The sequence below is a fragment of the Panthera onca genome, chromosome X (assembly GCF_046562875.1).
Source record: "Panthera onca isolate mPanOnc1 chromosome X, mPanOnc1 haplotype 2, whole genome shotgun sequence".
Lineage (NCBI taxonomy): Eukaryota > Metazoa > Chordata > Mammalia > Carnivora > Felidae > Panthera > Panthera onca.
In genome coordinates, this window is record NC_138357.1 from 42,136,151 (window position 1) to 42,151,811 (window position 15,661).

The 15,661-nt window shown below is 35.4% G+C and overlaps 1 protein-coding gene across 3 annotated transcripts in view; it reads right to left on the bottom strand.

Annotated features, from left to right (window-relative positions):
- Positions 1 to 1,323: 1,323 nt before the first annotated feature.
- The window catches only part of TBC1D8B (TBC1 domain family member 8B), a 61,155-nt gene continuing 46,817 nt past the window's right edge, over positions 1,324 to 15,661 (bottom strand). For 2 of the 3 annotated variants that reach the window (XM_081793671.1, XM_081793669.1), the window contains 8 exons: positions 14,804 to 14,902; positions 11,401 to 11,469; positions 10,986 to 11,226; positions 9,971 to 10,036; positions 8,252 to 8,335; positions 7,126 to 7,182; positions 5,431 to 5,528; positions 1,324 to 2,847 (listed from right to left, as the gene is read on the bottom strand). In XM_081793671.1, the coding sequence (XP_081649797.1) occupies positions 2,452 to 2,847; positions 5,431 to 5,528; positions 7,126 to 7,182; positions 8,252 to 8,335; positions 9,971 to 10,036; positions 10,986 to 11,226; positions 11,401 to 11,469; positions 14,804 to 14,902 (1,110 nt within the window). In that variant the 3' untranslated portion in view covers positions 1,324 to 2,451. The remainder of the gene's footprint in view (positions 2,848 to 5,430; positions 5,529 to 7,125; positions 7,183 to 8,251; positions 8,336 to 9,970; positions 10,037 to 10,985; positions 11,227 to 11,400; positions 11,470 to 14,803; positions 14,903 to 15,661) is intronic. The other variant, XM_081793670.1, reaches the window with a different exon arrangement.

The window sequence follows — 15,661 nt, forward strand, 5'->3', positions numbered from 1 at the left end:
TCCTCCTGAAGTGGATCACCTAAGGAGAAGCGAGCTAAGCCTGCCCCTCCTGCCCCCGTGCACCTTGCCTACCCACCCCAGCTAATACGCCAGATCCCCAGCAACACAAGCCTGGCAGTGTGCAAGTAGCCCAGACGGAACACGCCACCCCACAGTGAATCCCGCCCATAGGAGAGGGGAAGAGAAGGCACACACCAGTCTGACTGTGGCCCCAGCAGTGGGCTGGGGGCAGACATCCGGTCGGACTGCGGCCCCGCCCACTAACTCCAGTTATACACCACAGCACAGGGGAAGTGCACTGCAGGTCCTCACCACGCCAGGGACTCTCCAAAATGACCAAACGGAAGAATTCCCCTCAGAAGAATCTCCAGGAAATAACAACAGCTAATGAACTGATCAAAAAGGATTTAAATAATATAACAGAAAGTGAATTTAGAATAATAGTCATAAAATTAATCGCTGGGCTTGAAAACAGTATACAGGACAGCAGAGAATCTCTTGCCACAAAGATCGAGGGACTAAGGAACAGTCACGAGGAGTTGAAAAACGCTTTAAACGAATTCCAAAACAAAATGGAATCCACGATGGCTCGGCTTGAAGAGGCAGAGGAGAGAATAGGTGAACTAGAAGATAAAGTTATGGAAAAAGAGGAAGCTGAAAGAAAGAGAGATAAAAAAATCCAGGAGTATGAGGGGAAAATTAGAGAACTAAGTGATACACTAAAAAAAAATAATATACGCATAATTGGTATCCCAGAGGAGGAAGAGAGAGGGAAAGGTGCTGAAGGGGTACTTGAACAAATTATAGCTGAGAACTTCCCTGAACTGGGGAAGGAAAAAGGCATTGAAATCCAAGAGGCACAGAGAACTCCCTTCAGACGTAACTTGAATCGATCTTCTGCACGACATATCATAGTGAAACTGGCAAAATACAAGGATAAAGAGAAAATTCTGAAAGCAGCAAGGGATAAACGTGCCCTCACATATAAAGGGAGACCTATAAGACTCGTGACTGATCTCTCCTTTGAAACTTGGCAGGCCAGAAAGGCTTGGCACGATATCTACAGTGTGCTAAACAGAAAAAATATGCAGCCGAGAATCCTTTATCCAGCAAGTCTGTCATTTAGAATAGAAGGAGAGATAAAGGTCTTCCCAAACAAACAAAAACTGAAGGAATTTGTCACCACGAAACCAGCCCTACAAGAGATCCTAAGGGGGATCCTGTGAGACAAAGTACCAGAGACATCACTACAAGCATAAAACATACAGACATCACAATGACTCTAAACCCATATCTTTCTATAATAACACTGAATGTAAAAACAGCACAGAAGATTAAACAGGTATGGTTTGCTTGTCTTTTTTTCTTTAAAATGCTAACAAAGCCCATTATCTCTAAATGGACTTTCACTGTAATGACTGAAATATAAGCAGCATAAAATACTGAAATTACACATCTATATCAGATAGATGGTCAAAACTTTTTAAACAGACACCAGCCAATTACCTTAACTATCATTAAACATAAGTACTTTATGAACTTGCCAGACTAAAACAGTAATTCAGTCTATCTTATGTAGCTTAAAACATGACTGGTGAAAATTCAAAATTTACAGCTAGAACCAAAGCAGTCACAGCTACTCTGAGGCAAATGCCACAAACAGCAGTATTTCAAGTAATTGCTCAGTCTAATGAGACACCTATATACTTAACTGAATTGTTTCTTAACCCTTCTGAAGAGACTGGCTTTATCTGGCTTAAAATTAAATCCAATATTGTTTCTCCTTATATGTGCCCAGAATTTTGGACTTGTTCTTGACTTGTTTTTATCAGTCAGCAGCTGCTGAACTGCTCAGGTAGGAAGAATGTAGAAATTACTAAAAAAACACATGTATTATTAGAAAAATGAATGAGATTAACTTCAAAAAGTTAATATTATTTCAGTTTGATAACTTGAAAATGAGGTCCTCATATGGTAATCACTTAGATAATTAAGGCTATAGATCTAAGAGCCTGGATTTCTAAAGCATCATAATAGGAACTGAGGCAATCTGGAAAGTAGGGTTTATCAGATGACATGGCAGCATCACTAACACTCAAACATAACATTACATTTTCAAAATCATCACTAATCCATATGTAAACAGCAGCACAAACTAGTAATTTTCTTACTAAAAGTGATATGGTAGTGCCCTCTGGTGGTAACATTAGCATATTCCCCTGATACTACATATCATATGAACTATAAAAAGTTCGTTTGTAATGGAGAATATCAAAAATTAGAGATTACCACAAAGAAATGAATCATTGTGCTTCCACATATCTTTTTTTTAAACCTTAAAACACATTGGTAACAAGATAAATCCCTGATCCCTATTCCCAAGAATTAAGCTGAAAGCTACGGAAATCTTAGTAAACTTGTCTATGACAGGCAATTCCTGTTAAAAGAGATTTACATCTTGGTTCTGAAACTTAACTGAGAGGTTTTTGCATTTTCAAGTTTCACTTTTACATCTATGGGTTTCTCAAAAAACCTCACCAAAGCTGGTTCATTCAACAGAGACGCAAGAATCTGTTCAAATGCAAATGACCACTGAGGTTCTTCCCTCAGAGAGGAGGGATCTTTCTTCAAGTGGCTCTCTGTTTTCCCCTCACTGGGTCCTCCAGAAGCACAGACTGTACCAGAGAATTCTTTGGCTGATGCTGTAGGGCTATGTAGTTTCCTTCCAACTTCTTCCATCCTGAGCAAAAGGCTAGTTACAACAGCAATGGCTTGATATAACGACTCTTCTTCAGGGTCCCCATGAAATAAGTTATACAGAGTCTTTGAAAACTGAATGAATTGTGACTGAAAGACACAAGTTAGAAATATCACATTTGATATTACATTTAGCAAAAAGAAAGAGAACTTAGAAGTAAACAGTCTCTTTTTTGGAATTTGTACTATCTAACCTTCACCACAGAAGTTACAAAAACTAATGATTAATCTCCAAAAAAATGTTGGTTCTAGAAAGATGGGTATGAACCATGCAAGAAAATTCCATTTAAGTTTACTCATTTGTTGCCTAGTAGCAGTATGTTGTATATGTATATTATATATATAATTCCTGGGCAACTTACCTACCAGCATTCCCTCAATGTTAGGTGGTTCTTAAATAGGCAAATTCCCCTATTTCCCCACATGCGAATTGTTCATTCATTGACCAATCTTTTTAAAAAATTTTATTTATTTTGGGGAGCCTGGGTGGCTCAGTCGGTTGGGTGTCCGACTTTGGCTCAGGTCATGATCTCACCATCAGTGAGTTTGAGCCCCACATTGGGCTCTGTGCTGACAGCTTGGAGCCTGGAGCCTGCTTCAAATTCTGTGTCTCCCTCTCTCTCTCTGCCCCTTCCCTGCTCGTGCTCTGTCTCTCTCAAAAATAAAATTAAAACATAAAAAAAAAAATTTAATGTTATTTATTTATTTTTGAGTGAGACAGTGAGCAGAGAGGGCAGAGAGGGAGAATCCCAAGCAGGCTCCATGTTGTCATCACAGAGCTCAAGGAAGGGTTTGAACCCATGAACTGTGAGACCATGACTTGAGCTGAAACCAAGAGTGGAATGTTTAACCGACTGAGCCACCCAGGTGCCCCAACCAATCTTTTTTTTAAGTTTATTTATTTATTTTGAGGGAGAGAGAGAGTGCACGCAACAGCATGAGCACAAGTGGGGGAGGGACAGAGGAAGAGAAAGAATCCCAAGCAGGCTTCATGCTCATTGTGCACAAAGCTATACACAGGGCTCAATCTCACAACCCTGAGATCATGACATGAGCCGCCGAAATCAAGAGTGGGATGTCTGACTGAGCCACCCAGGCACCCCTCATTAACCAATCTTAACAAAAGGCTTAAGGATGAGTTTTCCTTGATCTCTCCAAAGGGCTAGAGTGGGCAGCTCAAGTAGGACAACAAATTATGGAAAAATGTTTTGGAAACTATCTAGTAGTACAAGGTAGTGCTACAGAGCCCATTTAGACATGTTTCTCTTTATGTATTATTATTATTCTTTTTTAATGTTTATTTTTTGAGAGAGAGAGAGAGAGAAAAGAGAGAAAAGAGACACATTGCAAGTTGGGGAGGGACAGAGAGAAAGGGAGAATTCAAAGCAGGCTCCAGGCTCTGAGCTGTCAGCCCAAAGTCCGACATGGGGCTTGAACCCATGAACCGTGAGATCATGACCTGAGCCGAAGTCAGGTGCTTAACTGACTGAGCCACCCAGGTGCCCCAGACATGTTTCTCTTTAAATGCTGAGGTGGGACCCAAGTAGAGAAATAAACTGGTTTGTTTGCTAGTTGCCCCTAGATAATCCATAGACGTTGCTAATAGATATTTGAGAATTAAAAAGAAAAACTGATTCTAACACAAGAGTTCCATCCTACCAAAAAAGTCTATCTGTAAATAAAAAAGCAAATACAAAGGCTATACTTAATAAAAATAAACAGTACCAAACTTTTAAGTTTTATTTTTCTTCCTTAGTTTGTAGTACTATTTATAAAAATTTTAGAATAAATACCATACTGATTCATTAAAAAAAAAATACTTATTCAGCTACCAAATTACCTAGTCCATGAGGAATACTGTTATTTGACAGTTCTTATTTTGGTAAAATTCTGGGGATCTTCAGTATATAAACCAACAGATTGTAATTTAAAAAACATAAGAACATAAACTGAATGACCAGTATTTAAGATAGACATGGATTTAGAACTGTGTCAAGTAGTAGTAGTATTGTTTGAGCAGGTTCAAATATAAGATGATAAGACACCAGTGTGTGACCTATTTTATTAACTTCTTATCCCTAGTACCTAGCATTGGGTGTGTCATCTAGTAGGCACTACAAAAATGTTTACTGAATAAATGAACACTTCTAATAAAGCTGGAAATAGGAAACACTGAAATATACGTTTATACATACATCTTTTCTATAGTCACAAATGTTGTCATAGCAAAGGAACTATCCTGAAACTAAATACATTTAAATGCTTAACGTAGAAAATCATTTTGTGGCGCCTGGGTGGCTCAGTCAGTTAAGCATCTGACTCCTGATTTAGGCTCAGGTCATGATCTCAGTTTGTGAGGTGAGCCCCATGTAAGGCTCTGCGCTGTCAGCTGTCAGCACAGAGCCTACTTGGGATTCTCTCTCTGCCCCTCTCCCACTTGCATGTGTCTTCTCTCTCTCTCAAAATAAAAACATAAACATTAAAAAAATAAAGTATAAAATCATTTAAAACTTTGCTCCTACTCTTCTGTGCTCATCTGAAACTTAGAGATGATACACAAATTATTTAACTATTTTTGTAATAGCATGTTAGCAATTTTTAAAGTTGGATACACCCACATTCATAAAAAAACAAACAAGAACCTAGCATTTTTTTTCTTTGAAAATACTATACCTGATTCATTCTTGGTAAATCCTTAATGCTTTCTTCTTTTTTAGAAAGCTCATCTTGCCATTGACTTAGGTATGCCTGAATATCAACTTTTCCTTTGCCTGAAAGAGTGGAATAAAACCATTTCATAATGAACAGCCCACTGTATTTCCCCAAATCTCAGAAGGAATAACTATGATTGGAAGATATTTCATTGAGATATAAGATTTCACCTTTTAATAACCCAGGAAATTATCTGAATTTACCTTTTATTTCATCCACTGGCTTTCAGAATATGTATTCCATTTCTATTAAACTAAAACTTTTACTTTGGGAAGGCTGGGGACTAGGGAAGATGTGAAGAGAGACGAAGAAGGATGCATTTTAGATTAAACAGTATACCTTGGCTTGACAATGTAAATTTCATGTAGATGTTCTGATGCATACTATTAAGTTTAAAATAGCTTCTATATGATGTTCTTAATATGCAGATTCTGAAGTGTTCTATGGTGGCTTTTCTTTAAAAAATTCAAAACACTACTTATCCATTCATTCCTTTGAAGAGTTTAATCACAATAATTAATGTGACTATTAATAACTTAAGATTCATTGGAAAACTAGGTAGATATACAGAACCTTAGGGAAGGTGTCATAATTTAAATAGATCTTTGGCAATTCATTATTTTTTAACTAAATGTTACTCAAAACCATAAAAAGAATGATGGATTTTTTTGAATGCATTTGACAGCCTTGATCAAAATGTTAAATGTGCATATTAGACATAGTATTCTCATACTTCTATGAATTTATCCTATCCTAAAGAAATATGTATAAAAGTATCCTATAATGTAAGTATAAAATGTCTGTTGCAACACAGTTTGCAATACAAATAATTGGAAACAACCTAAATGTCCATCAATATTGGGCTAGTTATTGAATTATGGCATGATCAAATCAAACAACGGAATACTCTATACCCATTAAAAAAGAATAAGACAGATCCAAATGTACTAACATGAAAAGATGTCCATGATACATCACAAAATAGAAAAAGCAAATTGTAGAACAGTATTTATGGAATGTTTCTTTTTTTAATAAAAGAGAGAGGTCTATATGTCTTTGTGTATACATAGAAACAAGTCTGGAAAGGATACAGAACAAAATGTTTTCACATTTACTTCAGGGTAGAGTTCAGTGGGAATATAAAGACTTCTGTTTAAATTTCTTTTAGAAGAATTATCTATTACTCTTGTAATTAAAATTAAATATTTTCGGGGCGCCTGGGTGGCTCTGTCAGTTAAGCGTCTGACTTCAGCTCAGGTCATGATCTCACGGTCCATGAGTTCGAGCCCTGCGTCGGGCTCTGTACTGACAGCTCAGAGCCTGGAGCTTGTTTCAGATTCTGTGTCTCCCTCTCTCTCTGCCCCTCCCCTGTTCATGCTCTGTCTCTGTCTTAAAAATAAATAAACGTTAAAAAAAATTAAAAAAAAACTAAATATTTTCAAAATAGTAAAATTAAATGAATATGGGTCATTTACTATAACTTCTGAGACTTAAGTATCAAGAGAACAAAGACTAAATTGTTAAACTAACATCAAAACAGCAAAAAAGCTCTCAGGACAAATCAATAGCCTTTAAAGGGAATCCACTTTGTGCCTTTGCCATTAACTATTCACAAAAACGGTAACTTAAACTAAATGATATTCCTGATCATAGTACCTTTTTCAGGGCTCTTTTTTAGTGATTCTGCTTCCTTCACATTTATAGGCTGAGAAACTAGAGGAAAGGAAAACAATTGAATTTTTAAAAATATTTAATAAGTAAATACCTTTTGAAAGTAAAAGAGTATTTTATATAAAAAGGCACATGTTATTTTCTTCAATTCAGGAAACCAATTTTAGCTGCCATGACCTCCTATCATCAGAACACAAAGTATTCAAAAGCTTTTATAGTTGAAAGAACACTGGGGAGAATCTATACGAAAAAAAAAAAATCTAAAAGTATACCAAGTTTAACAAATATTATTTACTTCTGGGGGGGTATTTTCTTCCCTGTGACCTACTTCAAACTAAACTGTATTACTTTTATTATTAGGGAAAAAAGCATGCTGGAAGTCAGAAGACTGAGCTACAGTCCTGATTGTAGCAGTAACTCATTGTGAAATCTTGCACAAGTCACTTCTTTCTGGGCCTCAGTGCCTCTATCTATATATAACTAAGGGATTTGACTAGATGATTTGTAAGGTCTCTTCAAACTTAGTGTTCAAACACTTAACATATAGTAACTATAAACATACATTAATCAGGACTTATCCCTCTGTAACACATTCATGTTTATGAAAAAGAAGCAAAGGACACAAAAATAAGTGCATAACACTTCCAAATTATGTCTTGGAGACAGATTCATCCCTGTCTCCTACACCTACAGTGATTTATAATAAGTATTCACTGTTTGAATAATAGCTATGACCTTCAATCATCAAAGATGCTATTGTCTCCACTGTATTTTAACAAGGCATGAAAATGATCTGATACATTTTAGAAATTTCTGCGATGTTAAGTAGAACAATTCTGCTACGTAAGTAGAAACAAAATGCATTTTCTAATCCTCCAGTAGAATAAACATTCCCTAAACGAAAACCGAAAACACACTTTAATCAGTCAAATATTTTGGGGGTATTTACCATGCATTTAGCACTGTGCTAAGTGTTATGGTTGCACAAGGAAATATAAAGTACCATTAACTCATATTTTACTAATGGTAGCTGGGTAAAAAATACTTAAGCCAGGAAGATCTCTATGAGTGACTAATCGTGAAAACAGATACATTTTTAACAAATATTTACCATGAAGCTGACTGAAATAAAGTAAGTCTTCTTTTGAAAGTTCATCTCCTTTTGAAGGGTCCTTAGATTTCACTTCAGTATAAGCTGAAAACACATAACCCAATCAATTTACTAACAATAAGGGACAGCAGTGGGTCCTATAATGGGGTCAAGTAAATATGGGGGCAGAGAGTTAAACAAAAGGTCTCAATAAGACAGACGTGAAGAAATGTGGAAGTAATAGTACTCTATAGCAAATAATAAGTTATCACTTTGAGTTCTATTCGTTCTCTTTTTGATAGTTTTCTGAGAGCCATTACAAGTTGAAATAAGAAAATGTGGCATTTTAAAATCTCTGAAAATGTGACCTCATTTAAAAACATCTTCGGTAATAAGGCAAACATGAAGTTGAGTGCTGTAACCTACACAGTGGTTTCTCTATTTTTGATCCTTCTACTGAAAGTATATTCATTCCATGGCAATATTAGACACTCTAATAATAATTTGACTTGACAATGTAAAGTTCTTAATAATTAAGTTATTAGGTGGTTTTTCTTTGGTGTTTAATGCTCTGATTGTGATAGGAGTGTGTAAAGGGTAAGAGGTGGCTTTTAGATTTTTGGTCTGGTAAAGAATGGTTCCTGGCTATCCTGGGAAGACTTTCAAAAGAAATCCCAGGTTTAGCTTAATACAAGTTATGACGTGCTATTTGCTTGTGTAAATTATCCTTTCTAAACTAAATGGTACCTTTGCAATGTTCCTTTAGCTTAAAACCTAAGACTGTTTTCCCAAAATATGGATCAGGTTTGGGAAAGCCAGACTCTTAAGGTCAGTGGAAAACACTGAATAAACTGGAATGGTATGGTAACATTAGGGGAGTATGGCAGAATAGAAAGAAACCTAAGCTTTGGAGTCAGACCTCAGTTTGAATCCCAGCTATGCAATTTATTAGTTATGTGATCTTTGGCCAATAATTTAATCTTTCTGAGCCTTAGTTTCCTTATCCTTGGAAAGATAGTACTTCTCAGGGACATTGTGAGAATTAAGTAAAAGAACACATGTAAAGTAAATGCGTCAACAGAGCAAGTGTTCAATAAATGGCAGCTTTTATTTTGCTTCCTTTTCCAAATGTTTAACATCCTTGCTGCCTAGTCTCATTTTTTCTGAATAATTTGTAGTATCCCACAAGTTTGGCAATTTGTCTAAAGTTAAATTCTACTCCCCAATAACAACATCACATGTCAGTATTATACCAATATTCAAATGATAGGTAGTGCTTACACATAAACTATCATTAAATTGACCACTAACTGAAAGGAAGCTTGTGGACCCTTCTGTTACACAGAATCTCTTCTACAGATTTCACTGTAACTACCTATCAGAAAAAGTACTAGATATATGATCCATGGGCCACAATGAAGCAATGACCTTAGATCATATTGAAAATTACATTATTTATTAAAATTGAGTATCTACCATTATATTTGTTAAAATGGAATCAATTGGAGCACCTGGGTGGCTCAGTCAGTTAAGCATCCGACTCTTGATTTTGGCTCAGGTCATGATCTCACAGTTGTGACATTAGGCCCCATGTCAGGCTCCATGCTTTGCATGGAGCCTGCTTAAGATTCTCTCCCTCTGCTACTCCCCTGTTTGCACTCTGTCTCGCTCTCAAAAAAAAAAAAAAAAAAAAAAAAGAAATCAACTCCTGTATATCATTAAAGACTGTTAAACTCTTACCTGGAGGAATATGCAGCTTAAAAAGCAGCTTAAGCTTATCAGTGAAACTTCCATTGTACATTGTATCTGTTCAATAAAATTCAACTACAAATAATCATGTTTTCAAAGAACATTCAATCAATTCCAGCAACAAAGATTAATTAAGATACAGGTATTAGCCAGTAATTAGGACTCAGAAACTTTGTTACTTAAACTAACAATTAAACAGCCACCCAGTCAGCCAGATTCTCTCTTTCAAGCGTATAAGTAAAATACACTTTATCAGAGGGAAAAAATGCTCTCATGCTGATTTCCCTTCCTCCCAACCTAAATCTTTTTTCTTTTTAATGAGGCCTTATGCCTCATTTGAGGAAGAGAATTCCTCTTTAACGGGCAATCCCTGATAAGAAAGTATGCTGGGGTGTCTGGAAAAGCAAAGGAACAATGTAACTGGTGAACTATCTACAGGCACAACATGTTTGTTGGATATTTCTCTACCACTTTTCTAGGTTGTGTGATTGGATTTTTACTGAGGGGGAAACTCCTCCTGAAGCCTCCATGTGCCTGAATGGGGCAAGATATGGATATTTTCTTCCCTTGTGTTAACCTTTAAAACAACTATATCTAACAGCTTGCTTTTCTGAGAAGACTGGGTCAAAATGAGACCAATATACTTATATTTAGCAAAAGGTCCACTTATTGCTAAAGTTGGAGATAATGTAACTCAGGCTGATAAAATCTGACTAAATTGGCACTAAAAGGCAGTACTAAGTATTTCTAGGGGTACCTTTATTTTTTGCTTTAAAAAAGAAAATTATTGTGGGCGCCTGGGTGGCTTAGTCGGTTGAGCATCCGACTTCGGCTCAGGTTACCATCTCACAGTTCATGAATTCAACCCTGGCTTTGGGCTCGCTGCTGTCAGTGCAGAGCCTGCTTCAGATCCTCTGTCTCCCTCTCTCTGACCCTCCCCTGCTCGTGCACTCTCCAAAATAAATAAAACTTTAAAAAAAAAGAAAATTATTGGACATCATCCTACCAATTGCAGAGGAGAATTCTTTGAAGTTTATAAGGCAGTCAGAGTTTTCATCCAACAATCTGAATGTCCATAAGGCTAGTGAGTCTTTGTTTGCAGAATGAGCCCAGGGACTCAACAAGTGATATAACACTCTGAACTGCTGGCAGTCAATCTGATACTGTTCCAAATATGGCAGACTGGGGTCATGGTACTTCAATACTGGACAACCCAAACACCAATAATAAGAAAAAAACAGCTCTTTCTATTAAAAACAAATAAAAAGAGGAGAGTCATTAAATCATAAAAAGTAATTTTATAAAATTATTTTCTTTTAAGCATGTCTACTAAAATAATTAAAGATAAAATATTTAAAAGTGGTTGTGGTAAAATTTTGCTTAAAAAGTACTACTTTTCACTTGAAGAAGAACAACAGTACCTTAAAGATGACATAAAGTTCATCCAATTCATGAAGGCTCAATTTCACATCTTGTGATACAACACGCAACTTTAAAAAGATTAAAAGCAATTTATAATTTAACACTTCAGTACTAAAATTCTTGAATCCATTTAGAAAAATCTCCCTCTGCAAGAATAATTTTCTTCTAACTTTTTAAAAGAATAACAAAGACAAATGTAAATTTTGCCCTTTAAAAAGGTTGTACATAGGCTATAGTTCAATTATACTCTGATATGTACTTTGGTTCAACTCTGATATGTACTTTGATCTTCATCCCTTCATACCCAGAGATCACTGCCAAAGGACATCCATTTAATGTCTATAAATATAAGTAACAGTATTCTAAGTCTCATTCCATATATTCCTCTCTTGACATATAAACAATGTGTCAAAGTCATCAAATGGGGTTGTCATTAAGCACTTCAAAGACACTGGGAGAGGTGTGCATTCCCTATCTGTGCCAAAAAAACCTATAATCCAAGAAATAATAAGCTTAGAAAATATGTAATTTTATCCTACTCCATGAAGAACAAGCACCGATGGTACAACGATTTGGGTATTTAAGAAATTTAAAAGAGTAAAGATAAAAGATAGAATTAATAAAATAGTGGAAATTAAAAACAACTCACTACGCTCAATAAATAAAACAAAAAGCTGGTTAATTTAAAAAAAAGTAAAATAGACAAATATCTGGCAAGTGTGATAAAAGGAAACACAAATAAACATTGAGAAGTAAAATTATAATATAAACATAGGTATAAACATAGGTCATTAAAAGTGTTCAGCACAGAGGTACCATTAAATATCTATTGAATGAATTCTTTAAGCTTTATATGAATATATCTGAAAGTCTAGATGAAATGAATAATTCTCTAGGACAAAAATTACCAAAATTAACCCAGAAAGAGCAAATTCTGAAGAGACAGAACTGAAAAGGTAATAAAAAGTCTGTCATCTACCAAAAGGCAGCAGATCCAAATAGTTTCATAGGCTCAATTCCTCAAACTTTCAGGTAATTGTTAATTCCTGTGTGATCTAAACTATTCCAGAGCATAGTAAAATATAATTTATTCCAAAATTCATTCTATGACGTGAGTACAACTCTCATTAGAAAACTAAAGTTAGCACACACACAGAAAGAAAACTGTAACCCAATGTCACTTTAACATAGATGTAAAGAACATAGCTAAACTATTTAGCAAAATTATCAAAGCAGAATATTAAAATAATAATACAACATGACCAAACAGAATTCATTTCAAAAACCCAACAGGAGGATATTAGGAATTCCTTAATATAACTGACTACATTAACAAAGCAGAAAAATATATAAACTCAACATATGGAAAAATCTTTTGGTCACAATTAACACTCAATACTGATTTTTAAAAAAAGGTCTGAATCAACAAGGCTCCAGGTCAACAGGAGTACAGTTGACCCTTGAATAACATGCGGGTTAGGGGCGCTGACCCCTTGTGTACTCGAAAATTGACATAAAACTTTTGACTCCCCGCAAATTTAACTACCAATAGCCTACTGTTGACCAGAAGCCCTACCAACAAATAAACAGTGGAATAACACACATTTTGTTATATATATTATATAATGTGTTCTCACAACAAAGTAAACTAGAGAAAAGAAAATATTAAGAAAACCATAAAGAACAGAAAATACATTTACGGTACTATACTGTATTTATATATATAAAAATCCATGTGTAAGTGGACCTGCACGGTATGAACCTATGTTGTTCAAGGGTCAACTGTACTTAAGTTTTGGGAAGTCAAAAGTTACATGTGGATTTTCAAGTGCACAGTGAATCAGGGCCCTTAACCTCTGCATTGTTCAGGGTCAACTATATAGCATGTCCATACTATGGTATACTATTCAGTATGTTAAGAAAAGTGAGGTAGACCTATATGTACTGATATGCAATAACTATGATATATTTTTCAGTGAAAAAATTAAGTTGCAGAAAAAAGTAACTGGTATGATCTCATTTAAAAAACTGTATCAACCTCCCCCCCAAACACACACATTTATGTCTATAGATACATACTAAAAAGATCTGGAAGGATATATACCAAACAATTTTAATATCGGTTACTCCTGGGGTAAGGAACTTTTACTTTTTTTAAAAAAAGTACTTATTTAAATTCAAGTTAGTTAACATACAGTGTAGTATTGGTTTCAGGAGTAGAATCCAGTGATTCATTGCTTACATATAACACCCAGTGCCCATCCCAATAAGGGCCCTCCTTAATACCCATTACCCTATCAACAAAAGGCAACAAGAGCCCAAATATCCATCGACTGATGAATGGGTAAAGAAGATATGGTATAAGATGTGGTGTGTGTGTATGTGTGTGTGTATGTATGTGTGTGTGTGTGTGTATATATATATATATATATATATATATATATATATATATATATAATGGAATACTACTCAGCAATCAAAAAGAATGAAACCTTGCTATTTGCAACAATGTGGATGGAATTAGAGGGTAGTATGCTAAGTGAAATAAGTCAGTCAGAGTAAGGTATATGATTTCACTCATATGTGCAATTTAAGAAACAAAACAGATGAACATAGGGGAAGGGAAGGAACTTTTATGTTTTTACATTTCTGTTATGTTTAAGTTATTAATAGTGAAAATGTATTACTTATTTTTTAAATTAATATATAAAACCCAAAACAAAGGGGCTCTATGCTATGTCACAGTAGTATCACTGAATTATTTAATTGAGAGCTAAACCCAGAATCTTCAGAAATGTTCATCTTCCCAGATTGGTATCTCTGAGGATGTGGCCATTAAGCAAGTAAGTTTACAAAAACAATACATGCTTATGATAAAAGCTCAATCAGTATAGAAGGATATACACAGCAAAGTAAAACTCTCCCTCTTCCAACCAGCAATCTATTAATCCCATTAACCAGAGACAACCAATATTAACAGCTTCTTTTGTAGCCATCCAAATATTAAAAAGGAGAGTACTTAGAAACACAGTTTTATAGCTTTTTTACCTTATCTTATGTTTCTAAGGATAATAAAATATATTAACAGCAATGACTACTGACTATGTAGGTCAGCTGTTCGTAATGATGAAGCACGTCAAAAATATGTTATGCTTAAATGCCTATATCACAACATTCAATATTAAAGGTCAAATAACAAAACACTTTGGAGAAATCAACATAATTCCATTAGAAGAAAATAACTTACTTCCTCTCAAATTTACAGTAAGCTAAGCTGTGGCAAGAATCTAGCTCAAAAGTTTAGTTATATTCATTTTCTTCACATGAAATGTTAATTTTTTAAAGGAAGTTGGAAAAAAATGTTACTCCAATTGGCTTTCCCCCCATAGGGCAGATACTCACCACATTCTGCTTTGTTGTTTCCTCTAGGGTCTGTATGACATACAACCTATTTCGACAGCGCAAGCTGTGTATATCTTCATAGCGAATATTACCATATTTCTGCAAAAAAAATGATTTCAGCAGATACTCATTCATAATAAATATCTGCTTTTCTTACACTTGAATTTCATCAGACTCAATTCTCAGAGGCCTTGGTTCTATTTCTAGCTATTTTCCTAACTTGTTCAGTGGTTATGCAAATTTTCACCTCCCACGTTTCAGTTGTTCTATATATTTACTGGAGAGAATTCAATCTACTATGTGTCTAGACTATGTATAAGAACATTGGAAAAATTCTTAGTCTCTAAGAAGAATTTTCACCTTTTTATATGGTGATAGATATTTATAAGTGGTCATTATCTGTGAAAGCAAGTAAGAATCATTTCATTTAAAGATAGCAAACTGGGGCGCCTGGGTGGGTTGGTCGGTTAAGCGTCCGACTTCGGCTCAGGTCATGATCTCGCGGCCCGTGAGTTCAAGCCCCGCGTCGGGCTCTGTGCTGACCGCTCAGAGCCTGGAGCCTGTTTCAGATTCTGTGTCTCCCTCTCTCTCTGCCCCTCCCCTGTTCATGCTCTGTCTCTGTCTCAAAAATAAATAAAACGTTAAAAAAAATTAAAAAAAAAATAAATAAATAAAGATAGCAAACTGAAGCAGGTGAGGCTATATGACCTAGGAAGAGTTGATAGAACTCATTTTTATACAATGGAGCACTACTCAGCCATAAAAAGAATGAAATCTTGCCATCTGCAACACATGGATGGACCCTGAGGGTATTATGCTAAGTGAAATAAGTCAGAGAAAGACAAATACCACATGATT